The sequence below is a fragment of the Chiloscyllium plagiosum genome, chromosome 8, assembly GCF_004010195.1.
Source record: "Chiloscyllium plagiosum isolate BGI_BamShark_2017 chromosome 8, ASM401019v2, whole genome shotgun sequence".
Classification (NCBI taxonomy): Eukaryota; Metazoa; Chordata; class Chondrichthyes; order Orectolobiformes; family Hemiscylliidae; genus Chiloscyllium; species Chiloscyllium plagiosum.
Genome location: NC_057717.1, coordinates 105800350 through 105812578, shown reverse-complemented (window position 1 = coordinate 105812578; position 12229 = coordinate 105800350). Strand labels below are relative to the sequence as shown.

At 44.2% G+C, this 12229-nt stretch overlaps 1 protein-coding gene across 2 annotated transcripts in view; it reads left to right on the top strand.

Moving 5' to 3' along the window:
• Positions 1-11856, top strand: part of LOC122552300 (KH-type splicing regulatory protein) — a 37831-nt gene extending 25975 nt beyond the window's left edge. For both annotated transcript variants that reach the window (XM_043695026.1, XM_043695025.1), the window contains 9 exons: positions 757-864; positions 2257-2359; positions 3463-3563; positions 5961-6108; positions 7379-7539; positions 7713-7813; positions 9833-9930; positions 11093-11209; positions 11654-11856. In XM_043695026.1, the coding sequence (XP_043550961.1) occupies positions 757-864; positions 2257-2359; positions 3463-3563; positions 5961-6108; positions 7379-7539; positions 7713-7813; positions 9833-9930; positions 11093-11209; positions 11654-11841 (1125 nt within the window). In that variant the 3' untranslated portion in view covers positions 11842-11856. The remainder of the gene's footprint in view (positions 1-756; positions 865-2256; positions 2360-3462; positions 3564-5960; positions 6109-7378; positions 7540-7712; positions 7814-9832; positions 9931-11092; positions 11210-11653) is intronic.
• Positions 11857-12229: the final 373 nt, after the last annotated feature.

Genomic DNA, 12229 nt, shown 5'->3' with positions numbered 1-12229 from the left:
ATCAGACTGTATCATCTCTGTACGGTTTCACTACCTGTAGCTCGTTCCCACGATTCTTACAATCATCCTAATGAGCACAGATATTCCTGGCTCTTTCTTTTCCACCACCATCTCCTTGAGTACCATTTCTATGCTTTCACCTGTCACTGAGGAGCTTGTCAGTAAAATGGAGACCAGTTATCTGTTGTTTCCCTCTGTTGCTGACCAAAGGACCTCCCCCAGCCCCAGTGCTGATTTTCCCGTAGTCCCTCTTCCCTTATCCCTGCCCTTACTTGCGTTGATCCTGTTATCAGTAAACTGCTTTCTTTTACATTGCCCTTATAGATCATGATGCTAATTAATTGGCGTTGTAGTGGACTTGCTGCTTTAATTGCTGTTCACTTTGTTTACAAGTCATTAACCCCTCCCTTAGTCTAATTTCTGCACTTCTGAATTAACACCAACTGTTTACAAGAGTTTCATTTCTTGTGGATTGCCCTGAACTGGGAAGATTTTGGGTTTTAATAAAACGCAGAGTTAATAGGGTGTTTATTATTCAGATTAGTGAAGTCACAGAATGCTGGAACTGATTACTGAAGCAGCTTCCCCTACTGATGTTTACAGTGTGTTGCTAACATTTCCAATCTGAATCTCGGTTGAAATTGTGGTAAAGCAATTGTGAAGTAGAGTTCTGAGCCTACCAAGAACAATTTTGCAGCTGCTCTTTGAGTTGTAGTTAATTTATCTGGTTAACCATCTTTGCAATGGCTGTTGTAGCAAGCACGGGACATGGTGATGGAGATTCTGCACGAGCGTGACCAAGGAGGATTTGGGGATAGGAATGAGTTTGGCAACCGAGGAACTGGTGGAGTCGGTGGTTTAGATGTAAGTGTTTGTGGTTATCATTGTTCACTTCTGATTTGGTGGATGCTTTAAAACTGCAATGTAATTTGTATGAAGCTGCACAGGGCTTCTAAAATGAATCTGTCCACTCTGTTCTGTAAAACTCACTGGTTATAGTTCCAATGGGTGCCAGTACCTCGTTCAAATAATCTTCCTGTGAGGTGTCTTGTCTTATCCTTACCATGGAGGTCATAATAAGTGAGCCCAAGCTGTCCTTGTTGGTATGTGCCCTCTGCAGGCTAGGGTCACTGGAGTTCTTGGAGAAAGTTTCTCTTTGCTTATTTCTGGTTGAAATAACTTTATTTACTTAGTCCTGACCTTCTGACCTAGGCCAAGGGTTAGCCGCTAGTCTCACGATGCTGGAGCCAAGGCATAGATATAGGTATGGAGTGTGTTTCTGGTTGTGGAACAACCCTGCACTTGGGATCTGAAATAGAAAGCAGATACATTAGTTTCCCCTCTCCTCCCCCATAGCAATAGAGTTTAGCAGCTGTAAAAGTGGTCATTTCGTTGGCCCAGTCGAGATGGCAAGAAGAGAATATGTGAGACCCTGCTCATTTTCAAATCCTTTCTGGCTAAAAGAGCTGCCAGAGGACTGGAGGATTGCAAATGTCAATCAGTTATCAAAGTGAAGGAAGGGTGGATCAGGAAATTACAGGCCATCTAACCTTTGGGGAAGTTATTAACAAATTCTGAGTGATAGAATATATCTGCACTTGGAGAGAGACTGGCTTATCTGCGCAAGTCAGCATGGATTTGTTATGGAAGGTCCGCATTTGACCAACTTGATCTAATTTATGGAGGTGGTAATGCATCTGATGTCTGCATGGACTTAAAGACTTTTGATAAGGCCTCTCAGTGCAGACTGGTGAAGAAACGGAGTCTGTGGGATCCAAGACATTGATGCAAAATTATCTGAGACACAGAACAAAGGTCTATAGTAGGAGCATTGCTTCTATCCCTCAAAGTCTCTCTTCACTGGTTCCACAAGCGCGTTTCCTACTGGGGCCCTTGCTGTTTGCGGTATTTGTTAATGATTTGCACTTCAATCTAGTGAGAGTGGTCAAGATGTTTGTGAACAACATGAAAACTGATAGGAGGGGATTAGTGTGAAGGACAGCTCTTAACTGCGAGAGGATATCAATGAACTGGATAGTTGGGCAAATGGAACACTGCAGGAAAGTGTGAGGCACTACACTTGCTGAGGGGCTAACAAGGTGAATAGTCAGGATCAGAGGAGTCTTGGGGGGGTGGGGGGGGGGGGTGCGCGTGCACAGGTCCCTGAAGATAGTGGGAAACATGGTCGGGTGTTGTGTGAATGTTTGAGAAGGTATGAATGCAGTGATTTTTATCAATCAACTCTTAACACTCTAGGTACCAGTGCCACGGCATTCAGTGGGAATTGTGATCGGACGCAGTGGAGAAATGATCAAGAAAATTCAGAATGATGCTGGAGTGCGAATACAATTCAAACCAGGTCAGTCCCATCACCCCCATTGAGTACCTGAAACCTAAATATCAATCAGACTCCTCCAGATGGGAATGTGTAGGCCCATGTGAGTGTGAAAATACTGAGTTAATGAATTGTCCTAAATCACTCACTGTTAGCACAAGTGAATACTTCTTTCCAGGTCCAACCTTCTGCATACCCCCTTGTTGCAGTAGGTGAAGACCCACTACTGTGAAAGCTGCTTTCGGAGAAACAGTGAGACTGCCTGGGAGGTTGTTTTACAGAGAACCACTGGAATGTGTTCAGAATCCTCAAGTGTACACCTTGTAGATAATTTGGGTTGGTCTGAGTGGGTGAGGAAGGGCTTATGCCCGAAACGTCGATTCTCCTGTTCCCTGGATGCTGCCTGACCTGCGCTTTTCCAGCAACACATTTCCAGCGTGGGTGAGGAAGGTGCCATTGTTACTGTTATCTTTGTCTTGGGGCATAATGTTTTTTGTTGTGGCTCTCTTCTCCCTTGCTTCCCTCCCCGAGCTACCTGACTGGGAGCTGAAGGTTAATTATAAGCAGTACTCCTCAATTTAAAACCCCATCAAGAGAATGTTGTTGTGTTTTGTTTTTGAGCTGCTGGCCTGGAATAATGTGAAGATTGAGCAATGCAGCAGGGATGTTCAGAGGTTTATTCTTGTCAGTACAGGCTTATTCTGCTGTTGCCTGCACTGTCAGCTGTAACAGATCCAGGGGCCCATTGAGTCACTATCTGGGAACTTGTCCCCTCCCCTTGACCAGGGACTGATGTATGGTGAAGAATATAGATTCCATCTCTTTACCACCCCCTGAGAAAGCCATGAAATTCAAGTTCTGAGTGCATGCAACAATGTTGTCTGTTGTTGAAAATATTGCATCCACTGGGGTGCGATTGAGCTATAGTGTCAGCAATGAGGGTGAATATGACAGTTGGCTCTCTGCATCCCCTGGCTTAAATACTTGGGGTTTTTTTTGCAAATTTGGTTCATTGTTTCAGGTGCTGTCTGTTCCATTTGAACTGATTTCTGTGATGCATACTGCGGCTGCTCTGGAACTGCTAACTTTCATCTTTCAATAAAGTCCTTTTCCTTTTCATCCCGTAGATGATGGGTCTACGCCAGATAAGATAGCACATGTAATGGGGCCTCCAGAGAGATGCCAGCATGCTGCACAAATAATAACTGACCTTCTGCAGAACGTGCGGGTATGGAGTAGAGTTTTATTCTCACTTTTCTTCCTTCCTGATTTCCTGCCCTTTTACTCTCCACGCCTAAAGGTGGAGAGTATTCCATGGATAGTTAGGCCTCTCCTTATTAGCCCATTTTTTTTCCCAAAGGATGGTGAGGCAAACCAGCAGAGAGGCATCCATGTTGGCATTTGAAATCAGTGTTGCACGCCAATGTGTGTCAGGAATGAGCAATCTAAAATTAAAGTGCAGTCCTAAACCTCAGTAAATTGGTTTTTCTGGGATTCCAAGCTGACTTTGAGAACCTTTTTCAGTGGATTTCATGCTGTGCAGCCCATTTTGTAGGCTGCTCCTTCATGCGTGATTCATTCTCCATGCTTTACATTCCCGGGCTTCCAACACAATCGATGCCTACTTGTCTGAGAGACTATTCTGTGGTTCAAATCAGATTGTGGCTGCCTGATGTCTTTTGAGAGGTGTTGTCAAGGTGACCAATGAACCTTCTAAATTGTCTTTGTTAACCGTTCTTTTCACCATATGCTATCTTTAAAGTTTCCACTCGGCACAGCCGATGTGCTGTTGCCTGTGATTGGGTTATGCCAGGGCACACAGCTAAATAGGGATCTTTGGTGGTGAACGCAGTGAGTGGCAATACCTGCCCTGAGATCTGGACACTGATCCAGTTCCATTACATGGGGTGAGAGTTGTCTGTTCCATTCTGTTGAAAGAAATGTTTTCAAATCAGCAATAGGTTTATGAAAATTGGTAACCTTGCAGAATGTTGGTATGATCTGTGTGGGGACGAGTTGAATTTCTAAATAGTTTTTAAGGAGTACTTTTGAAATTGGACTTGCGCTTCTGTTCCCACTTGAATGCTGAAAAGAAAATGTAATATGAACTTATGCAATGGTAAAACAAGAGGACAGATGCTTAGTTTTTCAAATTCCAACATGATAGCAGACCGAAAGTCAATAACTCAATTATTTTGAAATAAATAAAAGTTTTAGTTACATTACTATGACTGGAGGATAGCTTCCTCTTCAAAGATAGTTTGTGTCTATTTTTAAATAAGTACAGCTTACTAATTGGTTTATTGTACTGATATGATCTATTTCACCATTTCCACACAGATTTCTTGTTAAAATCTCTTTTGGAAATAATCATTGTCTTAGGTCAGGAGGAGGAGGTTAGATTGATGTTTCAATTTGTGATCTTTTGTTGGATTGGATGAGCCAACTTCTCTCTACAAGTGGATTGACCCAAATATTTCCAGCAGTTTCTGTTTTGCAGATTAGTAGTTGCTACCATCTTTGAGCTTAAGTTTGACCATGCAAGATGCTGTTAACAAAAGTGTTAACCTGATTTCGTTTAGTGTAAACTGGGTTGTGCTGCCACATGATTAATATTCCCAGCCACGTTTACTGTGTAAGGTGTCAGCTTTATTTAGATTCAAGTGATGGAGTCACAACTGCAGCATGGTGCCCATCGCACCTTCCTCCTCTTCTCCCCCACCCAGGCACACACTGACCTCATTTGCTCCTCTCCAGTGTGCTGGATCACTTCCCACAACACTGCCTGTTGGATCTCTCTGTCTATGAAGTTTCCAGTAGCATGCTGGCTTGTGGTAAGGAAGGGATCTGGAGCCACAACGTCCCTCCAAGCGTGTTGGAGTGTTCCCACAGCAGGGAGAGCGCGACAGAGACCGACCTGTCATCAAGCACCATGTACATTAGGGAATTGTCCTCACAGGAAAGCTCAAACTGTTTGACAATGCAAGAAAGCTGAAGTCATCATTGAAATTACATTAACTTGCTACTTTTGCCACTTAGCAGTGGGGAGGTTCTGATCCAATCAGATGTAAAGATGTTGGAGGAAGTAGAAATGTGGAATTCTTTGACCAAACAGCTTTAGATACCGGGGCATTGGAAGCTTCCAGAACTGAGTCCACTGGAGCTTTTTAAAACCTTTTTAAAGGTGTTCAAGAATATACATTAGAGTTGAGTTACCAATCAGCAATGATCTAATTGAATAGGGTGTAGGCTTAATCTTCCAAATAGCTTCCTTATCTTGTATTGAGGTCATTCTTGAGAAATTTGGGAGCTGGCTTTAATTGGCCAGTTTTTGTTTTCAGCTTTAGCAAGCCAGGAAAAGCATAGACCACGTCTGGTTTAAGATAGATACTTTGCTCCAACTTTAAAGCCTTTTGGGGTGCTGCTTGTTTGACGTGCTGAGTTTATGACATGGATGCTGCAAACAACTTTTCATGTTTCATTCCACTGCAGAATACCTGAATTAGCAAGTTCATCCAGGTGATCTTACTTCGAGTCCATCTCCGAATGTGTTCTGAATTCTCATGTGATGTGAATGTTCTGTCTTATTCTCTGACTTAGTGTTGTAAATTGTGTGCTTATGCAGGCTGGTCCCACTGGTCCTCCCGGACCTGGTATGCCTGGGCCTGGCCGAGGAAGGGGAAGGGGTCAAGGCACGTGGGGGATGGGCCCCCCTGGAGGAGAGATGGCTTTCTCCGTCCCCAGCCACAAATGTGGATTGGTCATTGGCAGAGGTCAGTGGTTGAGTCAGAATGACTTTTACATTACATCTTTGTGCACAAATTTGTTTTGATTTCTTTCCATTGTGTGTTTTCACTGCACCTTATTTGGTTTGATTGATTCGAGGCATTGTGGGGGTGCTGGGGAGCGGAAGGGATGGCTTGGGACAGAAATCTGAAGTAGTACAGCTTTAATAAACTAATCTCGCTGCAAATGTTCTGCACATCTCTACAAAATTATTAATAGAGGAAGGCCTATCTTTTATGTAGAGAGCAATTCGGTTACGTTGCTGAGCTACAGTTAATTAAAGTCATAGAATGCACGAAAACAGACCCTTCGGTCCAACCTGTCCATGCTGACCAGCTATCCCAACCCAATCTAGTCCCACCTGCCAGCACATAGCCCATATACCTCCAAACCCTTCCTATTCATATACCCATCCAGATGCCTCTTAAATGTTGCAATTGTACCAGCCTCCACCACTTCCTCTGGCAGCTCATTCAATATATGTACCACCCCACTGTGTGAAAAAGTTGCCCCTCCGGTCTCTCTCATATCTTTCCCCTCTCACCCTAAACCTATGCCCTCTAGTTCTGGACTCCCCAACCCCAGAGAAAAGACTTTGTCTATTTATCCTATGTATACCCCCCCATGATTTTATAAACCTCTATAACGTCACCCCTCAGCCTCCGACTCTCCAGGGAAAACAGCCCCAGCCTATTCAACTTCTCCCTGTAACTCAAACCCTCCAACCCTGGCAACATCCTTGTAAATCTTTTCTGAACCTTTACAAGTTTCACAACATCTTTCCGATAGGAAGGAGACCAGAATTGCACGCAATATTCCAACAGTGGCCTAACCAATGTCCTGTCCAGCCGCAACATGACCTCCCAACTCCTGTACTCAATACTCTGACCAATAAAGGAAAGCATACCAAATGCCGCCTTCACTATCCTATCTTCCTGCGGCTCCACTTTCAAGGAGCTATGAACCTGCACTCCAAGGTCTCTTTGTTCAGCAACACTCCCCAGGACCTTACCATTAAGTGTATAAGTCCTGCTAAGATTTGCTTTTCCAAAATGTAGCACCTCTCATTTATCTGAATTAAACTCCATCTGCCACTTCCCAGCCCATTGGCCCGTCTGATCCAGATCCTGTTGTAATCTGAGGTAACCTCCTTCTCTGTCCACTACACCTCCAATTTTGGTGTCATCAGCAAACTTACTAACGAGACCTCTTATGTTCGCATCCACATCATTAATATAAATTGTTGGAACCTTGCAGGTGGCGAGAATGTTAAGGCAATAAACCAACAGACTGGTGCATTTGTGGAACTGCAGAGACAGCCCCCGCCTAATGGTGATCCAAACTTTAAACTTTTCACCATCCGAGGGTCACCTCAACAGATTGACCATGCTAAACAGCTCATTGAGGAGAAGATTGAGGTAACGGCACCACTCATTAGGTTTGTAACAGATTTAAAACAGACACTCCATTTGCAGAAATTGATGCAAGTTATTTTATCAAGTCACCTGCCAGTATCTATGCAAGTCCATGACTGAAGATCAGAATAGAAGTTTACTTGACTCTGTACTGAAGCAAAAAATGTTGTTTTCAGGGTCCTTTGTGTCCTGTCGGACCTCCAATGCCTACTGGTCCGATGGGACCTTTCCAGCCAGGACCCTTCACCCAAGGGCCCCCAGGAGCTCCACCTCCTCAGTAAGTAAACTGTCTGTTTGTGTAATGCGTATTCCCTGTCCCTTTGCCGTGTGATTGAGTTGGGATCAGGATCGTCTTCTGAATGGAATGGTGTGTGAGTGAGCAGGGACACTGCTTTAAAATACATGACGTGTGGGAATGTTTACATATTCGTTCCTACATGGTGTTTTATTACTTCCAGCTCGGAGGTGATCTGAAGTGCTCACTTGGTGTCAACTATGATGGCCTTCCTGTTAACCAGCAGGAAACTGGGTCGCAGCAGTATCCCAGCACCATGGCCAGGGTTCCACTGTCTCTGCTTTTGAGAACTCCAAATGCGGTTGGGCAGCTTATCTAAAGTCAGGGTTCACGTAACTTTCAGAGAATGTTTGTTGGATATGGATTTCCACTGCTGGAGATGTGCCTGTGTTTTTATTGTCATTTCCTGTCAAATGATCATTGATTACGGATGGAGGTTTGCTCGCTGAGCTGGAAGGTGCATTTCCAGACGTTTCATTACCTTACTAGGTAACATCTTCAGTGGGCCTCCGGTGAAGCAATGTTGAAAATTCTTGCTTTCTATTTATATGTTTGGCTTTCTTTGGGTTGGTGATGTCATTTCCTATGGTGATGTGATTTCCTGTTCCTTTTCTCAGGGGCTGGTAGATGGGATCTAACTCGATGTGTTTGTTGATAGAGTTCCGGTTGGAATACCATGCTTCTAGGAATTCTTGTGCGTGTCTTTTTTGGCTTGTCCACAAATGAAGCTGCATCAGAACATTATTTCAATGAGCCAACACACACTGCAGCACAGAGGAACTACGCAGAGCAGAGGAAAATTGCCAATAGTGTATTCAAAAAGAATGGGTACCCAATGAACATAGTCTGCCGATTTCTCAGCAACAAACCCAAACAAGCAGACAAAACATGACCAGAAACACTAGCCACTCTCCCCTACATCAAAGACATGTTGGAAATGACTGCCAGACTACTCAGACCCCTTGGCATCATGGTAGCCCACAAACCCACCAACACACTAAAACAGCAGCTAATCAACATGAAAGACCCCATACAGACAACAAGCAAAACTAATGTCATTTACAAAATACCGTGCAAGGACTGTAACAAAACACACATTGGACAAACTGGCAGAAAACTAGCCACCAGGATACATGAACACCAACTAGCCACAAAAAAATGACCCTCTCTCATTAATATCCTCACATACGGATGAGGAAGGACACCACTTCGACTGGGACAATGCACCAAACTGGCAGAAAACTAGCCACCAGGATACATGAACACCAACTAGCCACAAAAAAATGACCCTCTCATTAATATCCTCACATACGGATGAGGAAGGACACCACTTCGACTGGGACAATGCACCCATCCTCGGACAAGCCAGACAAAGACACGCACGAGAATTCCTAGAAGCATGGCATTCCAACCGGAACTCTATCAACAAACACATCGAGTTAGACCCCATCTACCACCCCCTGAGACAAGGAATAGGAAGTGACTTCACAGGAAATGACATCACCAGCCCAAAGAAAGCCAAACAGATAAATAGAAAGCAGGAATTTTCAGCATTGCTTCACATGGGGTCCACTGAAGATGTTACCTCGTAAGGTAACGAAACGTCTGGAAATGAACCTTGCACCTCAGTGAGCAAACCTACATCCAAAACCTCAACCTGAGCTACAAATCTTTTCAAAACTCGCTAAGATCATTGATTACCTCTCCCAAGTGTGAAACTTGTGTTGAAAAGGCAAATACGTTTACCTCCCGCTTGTTCCCAGCAGCTTGGCTTCAGTGAGTGCCTGCTCTGGTTATTGTCAGCTGCTCTCGACCCTAGTTACGAAAGGGTTCCACTGAAAGGGCTGTACTGATATAGGCATTGAATGTCATCAGTGGTTCACACTCTTTCACTGTAAGTACACTTCCAATTGGATGTAGAAGGGTGTGGATGACACAAGAGGCTTGAGGATCTTTAACTGTTGTGAGCTGAAATGTCTAACCACCATTCTTCCCTGACAGTCCTGCTGCTGGTGGGCCACCTCCTCCACATCAATATCCTCCTCAAGGTTGGGGCAACACGTACCAACAGTGGCAGCCGCCTGGACCACACGACCCAAGTAATTACTAACCTTTTCTGGCTTCCTTCACATTGTTTTAGCCACACTTTCTCAGAATCTGCAAGTACTGAAGCATGCTGGCTCAGTCAGTTACAGGGCCTGGGCTGCCCTCTGAGATGCTCGTTCATCCCTCCCTTTGTTAAATCCTAAACATGAGTCGGGTGTTTCTGGAACTGGACTCGCGTATAGGCCCAGGTCGGGTTTCCTTCCTTCTCGTAAATGTCTAATCCAGTTCCAGTCTATCCACAATCCTTTGGGTTCACGGTCACTTACAGCAGTATCCATTTCCACATCTCACAAACCAAATTCTCAAAGTCATGTACAAAATCAAACTAGTACAAGTTGGACTGTTAGCTCAGTTCTCTGTAAGTAACCAGCTATACAATTGCTTCATTGCCATTCCTCTCAAAGGGTCCTCATCATCATTCTCATGGAACTAACACCTTGAACAAGTCAAGTACAAATCTTTTTTATTAACTGCGCTATCCCACCAGGGTTCCTGTCCCAATCTTTAAATCTTCCTCATGAAACAAAAATGTCCTTTCTTAACTATTAGTACTTAATATGTTGAGTTAGTAATAGGGTGGCCATTTCACTTCTCCCATGCAGCAGAACTGCAGCAGCTTTTGTGTTGTTAATCCCAGTTCCCCGCCCTGTCACATTGCTTCACTTTCCAAATCAGTCTCCCTTAAATTATCCCCCATTCATCATCAATTTTTGATTTCAGTTAAATTTGATATTTTGATCCCTATATTCCAAATTTCCCTGCAAGAAGCAGTTGTTTGCTATTCATAATTTTAATTCCTTACCTGAGTTTGCCTCATTTAGATCTCAAGTCGGTTGATGATTGGGCTGCCAAGAGTACTTGTTGAATCTGTGTATCATTGTGCTTTCTGGTACTTGTCTGTCTGCTGAGACCTGACTGCTGAAACTTTCTAACAACTACTTCCAGAGCTTGAATTCTTCCTGTTCCTCTTCTGTTCAACATTTCACGAGCTCTTGGTGTTTGAGTACTTGGTGTTTTCCTTTCATTATGCATTTCCAAAATACTTTTTAATACCTGGCCTTGGTCATGCTCCATTTAAGTTTTTGGGGTGGGGATGAGAGTTACTGGGGGTCTGTTACCTTCTCTGGAATATGAAAGCTGTGTTTTGTGGTGCAGGTAAAGCTCCCGGCGATCCGAATGCAGCTGCCTGGGCTGCCTATTACCAACAATATTACCAGCAGCCTCCTGCACCTGTACCACCCCAGCAGCCAGCTGCTGCTCCACCAGGGCCAGGTAAGATGGTGGCTGTGTTGTTTCCCATGGCGAGCATGTTAGATGAAAGGTCACCCTGTGGAACCAGAGTGAGCTTCTGTGTTAGTTTAAAATCAGCTAAGCTTAAGTGGATTCATGTGCAGTGTCAGTGTAGGTTTTTTTTTAAATTCATTCTGAGTAGGGCTCGAACACTTTTACATCCTGCCTTCGAGATAGAAGCGATCATTCAGCCAGACGTAAAACTGTGGAGAGAGAAACCAAGTTAACGTTTTGAATCTAGAATCTAAATGTACGTTCTGAAGGTGGGTCACTGGGCTCAAAATGTTAACTGCTTTCTCTCCACAAATGCTGCCACATCGGAGTTTCTGTGGCAATTTCTGTTTTGTTGTAGATTTGTCAGTGTCTACAGGAAGGTCGCTGTTCCCTATGATGCTGTTTTAATTGTCTTTCCACTGTTTTAAACAGACCCAACTCAGCAACCTCCAGTTCAAGGACCAGGAGGACAGCCTGATTACACTAAAGCATGGGAGGAATACTACAAGAAACTAGGTGCCTCTCTCTGTCTGCGCGTCGCGCTCTCTGTCTGCGCGTCGCGCTCTCTGTCTGCGCGTCGCGCTCTCTGCGGTAAGCTTGCGCCCTTGTGCTCGTGCTAAGTGTAAGGTTAATTTCTCTTTGTAAACGAGCTTGCTACAGCATTGTTTGTGCTTTCTCGTTCTTAAACCACCACTGCTTCCACCTCTCTTCTAACCCCACCCTGTGTTTGAGTAGTTTATCACCAGGTTGGATTGTAATGGGCTGGTATGAATATTGCTGGTTTTGGTTTTGAAGATTATAAACTGGAGCGGGAACAGATTATAACAGCCTCCAGTCTATTTGTATAGATGCTTCCACTTATAAGGCTGTAAGACATAGGAGTGGAAATTAGGCCATTCAGCCCATTGCGTCTGCTCCACCATTCAATCCTGGCTGATAAGTTTCTGAACCCCATTCTTCCACCTTCTCCCCGTATACTCTTGATCCCCTTGATACTCAAGAACCTAT